The sequence below is a fragment of the Eimeria tenella genome, genomic scaffold, assembly GCF_000499545.2.
Source record: "Eimeria tenella Houghton genomic scaffold, Eth_scaff212, whole genome shotgun sequence".
Classification (NCBI taxonomy): domain Eukaryota; phylum Apicomplexa; class Conoidasida; order Eucoccidiorida; family Eimeriidae; genus Eimeria; species Eimeria tenella.
Genome location: NW_013541968.1, coordinates 7,835 through 16,632, shown reverse-complemented (window position 1 = coordinate 16,632; position 8,798 = coordinate 7,835). Strand labels below are relative to the sequence as shown.

Below are 8,798 nucleotides of genomic sequence, written 5' to 3'. Positions count from 1 at the left end.
CTGGAGGCCCCAATAGAGCTAGAGGTGCCTCCGGCGCACACGTTGCCGCTGCCAGCAGCAGCAGCAGCAGCAGCAGCAGCAGCAGACCTAGGGGGAAAGCCTATTGTTGAAGGAGTTGATTTCCTGCAGCCTTCGAGGGCGCAGCTGCAGCAGCAACAAGCAGAAACTAACGCTAGAGCTGCAGCAGCGCCCGGGGCTGCTGCTGCAATGGCAGCAGGTGCAGCAGGAGGCGCAGCTGCAGCAGCAGCAGCTGGCACAGCAGCAGCAGAGGACGTGCCTGCAACCAGCGGCACAGAGGCACGGCAGCAGCAGCAGCAGTTAAACGGCGAGCAGCAGCACAGTTTGCGTGAGCAACATCAGCAGCTACTGAAGCAGCAGCAGCAGCAGCAGCAACAGCAGCGGTGGCAGCAGCAGCAAAGCGATGAAGAGGAGGACGGCTTTGCCAGCGCTGCAACAGCAAGAATGAAGAAAGGGAAAAGAGCAAGAGTATAGCACGCAGTTGCTGCGGCTGTTGCTGCAGTTGCTGCTGCTGCTGCAGTTGATACTGCAGCAGCAGCAGCTTTGGCTTTTGCTGCTGCTGCAGCAACTGCAGCAGAAGCCCCCGCTGGGAATCTCAATGCCAGTTTTCTCCATGTCTTGTCGAACAATGAATTTAAACATATTTAAACGAGGGTTTAGGGTTTAGAGTTTTGTGGGGTTTAGGGTTTCGCAAAGTTTGACCAAGTTCAGCTCTAGGGTTTAGGGTTTAGGTTTGCTGCGCCTCGAGCGTCTGGCTCTTGCTGCTTCGGCAGCCTCTTCTGCTGCTGCTGCAGCAACTGCTGCTGCTACTGCTGCTGCTGCAGTGCGCTTGCTGCGGCGCACAGGCGCTCCAGCAGCAGCAGCAGCAGCAGCCGCATCAGCATCAGCTTGAAGGCTCGGCGAACCTCCTCTCGCTGCTGCTGCTGCGTCTTCTGCTGCATCGCCTGCTGCATCTGCTGCTGCTGCTGCTGTTGTTGCAGTCTGCTGCATCGCCGCAGCTAATTCTTCGCCAGTCTCTGACGTCGACCTCGCTGCTGCATCTGCTGCTGCTGCTGCTGCTGCTTCATCTGCTCCAGCTGCTGCTGTTTCCGCGCTTGCTGCTGTTGCATCTGCATCTGCAGCATCTACTTTTGCAGCTGCTGCTGTTGCGTCTGGTGCTGCTGCATCTGCATCTGCAGCAACGGCTACTTCTGCAGCTCCTGCTGCTGGATCCGCTCTTGCTGCATCTGTTGCTGCATCAGTTGCTGCCGCATCTCCATGTGCAGCATCTGCTACATTTGCAGCTGCTACTGCTGCGTCTGCTGCTGCTGCTGCTGGGTCTGGCTGCTGCTGCTGCTGCTGGTCCTGCTGCTGCACGGTTTGCTGTGCGTGCTGCTGCTCCAGCATGCGGTCTTGCTGCTGCTGCTGCTGCTGCTGCTGCTGCTGCCGGCTTTTGTTTGCCTTCGTTTGCTGCAGCAGCCGCCGCTCAGCTCGTTCTGCTTCTGCCTCTTGCTGCTGCAGCAAATTTTCTTTGGCCTGCAGCAGGCGCAGCAGCAACGGGCAGCAGCACGAGCAAAATCTCCAGCAGCAACAACAGCTGAACTGCAGCAGCAGCAGCAGCAGCAGCAGGACGAGAAAAGCGGCGGCGCCGGCTGCAGCAGCGTGACCATCCTCAGCAGCAACAAGAACTGCAGCAGCAGCAGCGGCAGCAGCAGCAGCAGCAGCTTGCCTTTGCAGAAAGCTCCTTCTTTCTACTCAGCAGCTCTGCTGCTGCTGCTTCGCCCAAAGCAGCAGCAAGTGCTGCTGGAACTCCCCCAGGAAACAGACGCACTAAATTCCAGAAGACCTGATGGCGAATTGTTGAAATAACAAAATAATTTAATTTAATTAATTAAAAAATAATTAATTAATTTAATTAAATAAACTTAATAATGGAATTATTTACAATCCGAATTGCTGCATTTGTTGAGGCGAAAAAGGAAATGCGCAGAAGAGGCGGCGAGCGCACCCCAAGCAGCAGCAGCAGCAGCAACAGCAGAAGCAGCAGCAGCAACAGCAGCAGCAGTAGCAATAACACAGACAATAAGCTGAGGACCCAGCAGCAGCACAAGGAGCAAGATTAAGGGCAGCAGCAGCAAGGGGACCGCAAGCGGCAATGGCGAAAGCAGCAACAGCAGAAACAGCAGCATCTACAGCAGCAGCAGCGGCAGCAGCAGCAGCAGCATTGTACAGCTGGATTTGCTTGACAAAGGTAGTAGGGCCTCAAATTGCCTCGGGCAATTTCGTCGTTGCTATCCCACACAGACCGCAGCACCTGCAGCAGCAAACTACGGCTCAGACCTGCAGCAGCAGCAGCAGCAGCAGCAGCAACAGCAGCAGCAGCAGCAGCAGCCACACATGCGTCCAGGTACACCTCCACAAACCAGCTGGGGTCGATGCTGCTTCTGCAGGATTGAAGCAGTAGCTTCTAACACTTCCGCCGCTGCTTCTGCTTTTTTTCTGCCGCTGCTGCCGCTGCTGCTGCTGCTGCTGCTACTGCTGCTGCTGCTACTGCTGCTGCTGCTTCTTGCATACGAGAGCTCACTGGGATATGTCTCCACAACTGTCTCATGAGGGTTTAGCGAGTCTTTAAAAGAAACGGAAAACTGCTGCGGCTGCTGCTGCTGCTGCTGCTGCTGCTCCAGTGTGTAGGCACCACCCTGGACAGCAGACCAGCGGCGCTCAGCTGCTGACTCATCTGCAGCAGCAACAGCAGCAGCAAAGCAGCAGCAGAGCAGCAGCAGAGCAGCAGCAGCAGCATTCCTGAAAACAGTAAAACATCTTCAGGGAGGGCGATAGCAGCAGAAACAGAAACAAACACAAGCAAAGAGGGCAGCAGCAGCAGCAACATCGGCAGCAGCAGCAACAAAAGCAGCAGCAGCGGCGACAGGAACAGCAACGGCAATGGAAGCTACAGCAGCAACAGTAGCAACAGCAGCAGCAGCAACAGCAGCAGCAGCAGCAGCAACAACAGCTGCAACAGCAGCAGCAGCGCACCATATCTCCTATTAAGAGCCAACTTGAACGCCGCGCGTACAGCCCTTTCGCCCTTAGATGAGCCCCTCTCAGTCTGCAGCAGCAGCAGCAGCAGCAGCAGCAGCAAGACCGGCAGCAGCAGCAGCAAGATCAGTAGCATGAGCACTGCTCCTTTTCAGTCGAGCAGCAGCAGCAACAGCAGCAAGAGCCGCCGCAGCAGTTGACGCTGCTAGACCAAAATAGCAGCAGCAACAGCAGCAGCAGCAGCAACAGCAGCAGCAGCAGCTCACAAAAAGCTTGACTATATTCCCCGCAACCTCTTCTTCAGTTGACCCCAAATGGGGTCCCTTGGTGCTGATTCGCTTCTTGCTGCTGCTGCTGCTGCTGCTGCTGCCGCTGCTGCTGCCAATCGCTGCGCGGCTGCTGCTGCTGCTGCTGCTGTCCCGCTTTGTTGGCGTGCCGAGAGTCACAATGTTGCTGCCCACAGTAAAAGACAGGCCCTGGGCTCTCGTGCTGCTGCTGCTGCTGCTGCTGCTGTTGCTGCTGCTGCTGCTGCGGGCCAGGCGTTTAGGGACTGGGCGAGAGGAGACAGCTTGCCGGCCCTCTGCAGCAAACGGGACACACAGCGAGCAAGTAGATGCTGCTGCTGCTGCTGTGCTGCTGCTGCTGTGCTGCTGCTGCTGTGCTGCTGCTGCTGTGCTGCTGCTGCTGTGCTGCTGCTGCTGTGCTGCTGCTGCTGTGCTGCTGCTGCGATGCTGCTGCTGTGCTGCTGGCCATGAAGCTGCTAAGCTGCTGCTGTTGCTGCTGCAAACCAGCTGCATCGAGCCCTCCTCCGCGTCTCCAACGCCAAACCCTAAACCCTAAACCCTAAACCCTAAACCCTAAACCCTAGCTCACTGTTAGCGTGCAGCATCACCAGCAGGGCCTCTCCATCGCTCACTTTCTGCAGGGGCCCCCCTTCCTCTTCTTTGAGAGGCTGAGGGGGGAAGCCGCAGCGGACTGCAGCAGCAGCAGCAGCAGCAGCAGCAACAGCAGCAGCAGCAACAGCAGCAGCAGCAATGGCGGCAGCTACGGAAAGAACCGCTGCAAGCTGCAGCGCTCAGATATACTGCTCAAGCAGGAGCAGCAGCAGCAGCAGCAGCAACAGCGGTGAAAGTAACAGCAACAGTGCTACGTGCAGCAGCTGCCGAACCATCTGCTGCTGCTGCTGCTGCTGATGCAGCTGCTGCTAATGCTGCTGCTGCTGCTGTTGTTGTTGCTGCTACTGCTGTTGGCTCACTCGAGTCGATGGCTTCGACATCGATGTCCGCGACGGCAGCAACTGCGGCAACGGACGCAGCAGCAGTAGCACTAAATTAGCTTCTGCAGCAGCAGCAGCAGCAGCAGCAGCAGCGACAGCAGCAATGGCGCCATCACCAGCAGCAACAGCAGCAGCAGCAACAACAGTAGTAGTAGCACTGAAGTAGCTTCTGCAGCAGCAGCAGCAGAAAGCGCGAGCAGCAGTAGCATCAACATCAGCAGCAACGGCTGCAGCAGCAGCAGCAACAGCAGCAGCAGCAGCAACAACAGCAGCAGCAGCAACAGCAGCAGCAAACACCTCTTTGCATCAGTTCATCCAGAGATGCCTTTGAATGAACTGTCAAATTAAAAACATTTGGGGGCACCCGAACTCGAAGCCGCAGCACCTCAGGCCTGCTGCTGCTGCTGCTGTTGCTGCTGCTGCTGCTGCTGCTGCCAATGCTGGTGCTTTCGTTGCTGTCACAGCAGCTGCTGCTGCTGTGGTCGTTGTTGTAGCAGTTACTGCTGCTGCTGCTGCTACTGCTGCTACTGTTGCCGTCGCAGCTGCTGCTGCTGCTGTCGTTGTTGTCGCAGCAGCGGGAGATGCTGCTGCTGCTGCCGCTGTCTAGACAGCATTGTGCTGCTGCTTGCGGAGCTTCTGCCGCTGCTTCAGCTGCTGCTGCAGCTGAATCCGCGGCTGCGGGAGATTCCGGAGCTGCTGCTGCTGCCGCCGTTGCTGCTGCTGCTGCTGCAGCTCCGTATTCTGCTGCTGTTGCTGCAAAGGGCTCTAAGGGCGCCTCGAGCTCACTCATTGCACGGTATGCAGCAGCAGGGAGAGCAAGAAGTGTCTGCTGCTGCTGCTGCTGCTGTTCGTGCCGTTGCTGCTGTCGTTGCTGCTGCTGTTGCCGCTGCTGCTGCCGTGTTGCTGCTGTTGAATTTTATTCGTTCTACAGCAGCATTTGCTGCTGCTGCGCCAAAACTTAGCTGGCGAGACGGGGGGTCTCGCGCTGCAGCTAGCTGTGTCTGCTGCTGCTGCTGCAGCTCTTGCTGCTGCTGCTGCTGCTGCTGGCTGTATTTGGAAAGAATGAAGTGTGCTCGATTCAGAAGACCCTTTTTCTCTCGTTCAGGCAGCAGATTCTTCTGCAGCAGCAGCAGTTGCTGCTGGTGCTGCTGCTGCGCTGCTGCTGCTGCTGCTGGGGGGGCCCCCAGCGGGGGCCCCTCGAGGCACTGCTGCGTCCAATCGACGATTTCTGGCCTTCGCAGCGTTTTAATTTAATTTAATTTAATTTAATTTAATTTAATTTAATTTATCAATTTTAATTCAATTAATCAAATTAAAACAATTAAATTAACTCAAAACCCCCACCACTGCTGCTCAGCACTCCATTTCCAGGGCTTCTAAAAGGGGGGCCCCACAGGCCTTCCATGGGGGCCCCCTCTGGTGGCCCCTGGGGGGCCCCCAGGGGTCCCCAGAGGGGCCCCCGGGGGGACCCCCAGCTGGGGCCCCTGGCGGGGCCCCTGGCGGGGCCCCTAGGGGGCCCCATAGTGAAAGTAATCATATTGAGCAGCGCTACAGGGGGCCCCAGAGGGGGCCCCCCATAGGGGGGACCCCCTGGGGGCCCCCCTTATGGGGCTCTAGAGGGGCCCCCAAGCTGGGGAGGGTCTAGAATGGGGGCCCCCCGAGGGGGGCCCCAGGGGCCCCAAGGGGCCCCTTAAAAGGACCCCTAAAGGCCCTCCAAAAGAGCCCCCGAGAAGGCCCCGAGAAGCCCATAGGGGCCCCCAAAAGGGCCCCCAAGGGGGCCCCTAGAGGGGCCCCTATGGGGCTCCCAAAGGGGCCCTTGGACCCTTGGGGGCCCCCTAAGAAACTTTGCAGGGCCCTTAGGGGCCCCTAAAGGGCCCCCAAGGGGCCCCCAAGGGCCCTAACCCTCGGGGCTCTAAACCCTAAATTCAAAACCCTAAACCCTAATTTGGTGTTTCTGAGCCCCGTTGTCAACAAAAGCTCCGACAGAAGAATGAATTTGTTTTGTTCTGCATTCCAGCTAATACCTGCTGGGTCACAACTGCAGCAGCTGCAGCAGCAGCTGCTGCTGCTGCTTCTGTTGCTGCTGCTTCGGTGTCGGGCCAGCTACTTGCAAACAGCAGCAGCAGCAACTGCTGCAGCTGCACGTCCAGCAGCAGCAGCAGCTGCAGTGGCGCCTCAAGTTCGCCACTGCAGCAGCCCCGATTTGCTGCGGCATCTCAGCAGCAGCAGCAGCACCAGCAGCAGCAAAATGTGCGACTCGCGTGCTGCTGCGCAGCAACAACCGGGAGCAGCAGCAGCAAGCCAAAGAGGAGAAGTCGGGGCAAATAAATCAGCGAATAAATTAAAACAACTTGATCAATCAATTAAATTAATTAATCTAATCTATTAAATTAATTAATTATTTAATTTAATTATTTAGTTAATTAATTACACTGATTAACTAGTTAACTAAAATGCTCTTGCAGGGCCTCGAGCGCCGAAAAAGGCGGCCAGCAGCAACGGACTGCTGCTGCTGCTGCTGCTGCTGCTGCTGCTGCGCTTTCGCGGCTCCAGGCCCCGCTCCTGCTGCTGCTGCTTCCGCCCCTGTTGCCGTTGTTGCTGCTGCTGCTGCTGCTGCTGCTGCGTCCCTGCGGCTCCAGGCCCTCTCCTGCTGCAGCTCCTGCTGCTGCCGCTCCGGCTGCTGCTGCGCTGCTGCTGCCGCCGCTCCCGCAGCTGCTCCGCTCTTGCTGCCGCCGCCCCCGCTGCTGCTGCCGCTGCTGCTGCTGCTGCTGCTGCTGCTTCAGGAGCCTGAGTCGGGGCTGGGACAAGGGACAGAATAACAAAAAGATGAAACTCGACCCCCCACATCTTTCCAGGCGTTGAGGCCCAGCAGGTTTTCCAGCCAGCAGGTGTTGGGCACGTCGCTCCCCACTGCGCGCAAACCCTAAACCCTAAACCCTAAACCCTAAACCCTAAACCCTAGTGGGTCCTCGGGCCTGGCCGGTGCGGCCTGCGCGCCAGCCGACGCCGCTGCTGCTGCTGCTGCTGGTGCTGCTGCCTAGAGCGAACCCCTCGCACTGAGCCGTCTACGCCTCAAACGCTCCGCAAACCCTAAACCCTAAACCCTAAACCCTAAACCCTCACGAGAGCCCATGATGTAATTCATTTCCTCTTCAATGCTGCAGTCGGGGCCCCCGTAAAACTTCTCTGTGGTTTGCAGCGACTGGCAGTCGCACACCAACTCCAGCAAAGTGCCTAATTGGAAACAAACAAATAAATGAATAAATAGATAAATAAATAAATAAATAAATAAATAAATGAAAATAATAATAAATGTAAAGGTAAATAAATAATAAACGAAGGGGGGCCTAGAGAGGTGCTTGGGGGCTATGGGAAGGCAAGTGCAGCAGCAGCAGCAGCAGCAGCAAGAATAGCAGAAGCAGCAGTAGTGGAAGCAGAGGCGGAAAGAACAGCAGCAGCAGCAGCAAAGACAGCAACTGCAGCAGCAGAAGTGTCGAGTGCTGCAGCAGCAAAAACAGAGGCAAAAGCAGCAGCAGCAGCAGCAGCAGAAACAGCAGCAACAGCAGCAACAGCGGGAAAAGGGCAGCGGCTTCAACAGCAGCGACAAAAACAGCAGCAGCATCTCCAGCAGACACAGCAGCAGCGGCAAAACAGCAGCAGCGGCAGCAGCAAAACAGCAGCAGCAGCAGCAGCAGCAAACCTGAGGAAACGTTGACGCCGCAAGAAGCGCCATTTTTGCAGTAGGAAAGAACAGCAGCATCAGCAGGAAACAAATCCACGCAGTTGCCGCCGGTGGCCGTTTGCGGCTCTCCCGGCGAAATTCCTGGCGAAAGGTCGCAAAATAATCGAAGAAATTGCAAATAAATGATTAAAATGGAAATTAAAAAGAATTAAAAACTCAAATTGAAGCAATTTAATCCATTTTCGCGGAAAAACGGCGAAAAACGACCGGGTTCGGCCTTACCTTCGTGCAGCAGCAGCAGCAGCAGCAGCAGCAGCTGCTGCTGCTGCGAAGCCAGCCAGATTCTTCGCATGAAGCTGCAGCTGAAAGTGGAAAATATATAAAATAAAATAATTAAATGAAATAAAGGAAATGATAGAGAAAAACGGGTCGGTGGGGTGTATGGACACCTGCGAGCCACCCGGTGGGCCACCGGGGGCTTCACCCTAGGGTTTAGGGTTTAGGGTTCAGGGTTTATTTTGAGGCTTTCAGCGGGTTAAACACTCAAATTGAATTAAATTAACTAAATAAAACATAAAAAGTTCTTAAAAAAGAGAATATAAACACAAGAAGCAAACAAATGAGACTACGAACACTGAGGGGGGCCCTGGGGCCCCCCGGGGCCCTCTCGCTAATTGGGGCTCGCCAAACCCCAAACCCTAAACCCTAAACCCTAAACCCTAAACCCTAAACCCTAAGCTCTACATCATAGAGCAGCTCAGAGTCTTTAAATGCTTAATATAAGGCTAGAAGACGCTAGACACA

The 8,798-nt window shown here is 56.0% G+C and overlaps 2 protein-coding genes across 2 annotated transcripts; both read right to left on the bottom strand.

Annotated features, from left to right (window-relative positions):
* Positions 1-738: 738 nt before the first annotated feature.
* Positions 739-5,102, bottom strand: ETH_00017680 (uncharacterized protein; the record flags this gene model as incomplete). Its single annotated transcript, XM_013374554.1, has 9 exons — positions 739-1,533; positions 1,727-1,843; positions 2,228-2,337; positions 2,582-2,734; positions 3,034-3,106; positions 3,303-3,616; positions 3,910-4,011; positions 4,205-4,333; positions 4,610-5,102. 9 exons carry the CDS (start codon positions 5,100-5,102, stop codon positions 739-741), a joined length of 2,286 nt encoding a protein of 761 aa, XP_013230008.1.
* Positions 5,103-6,760: 1,658 nt separating this feature from the next.
* ETH_00017675 (uncharacterized protein) lies at positions 6,761-8,346 on the bottom strand (the record flags this gene model as incomplete). Its single annotated transcript, XM_013374553.1, has 5 exons — positions 6,761-7,099; positions 7,158-7,222; positions 7,436-7,546; positions 8,013-8,135; positions 8,277-8,346. 5 exons carry the CDS (start codon positions 8,344-8,346, stop codon positions 6,761-6,763), a joined length of 708 nt encoding a protein of 235 aa, XP_013230007.1.
* Positions 8,347-8,798: the final 452 nt, after the last annotated feature.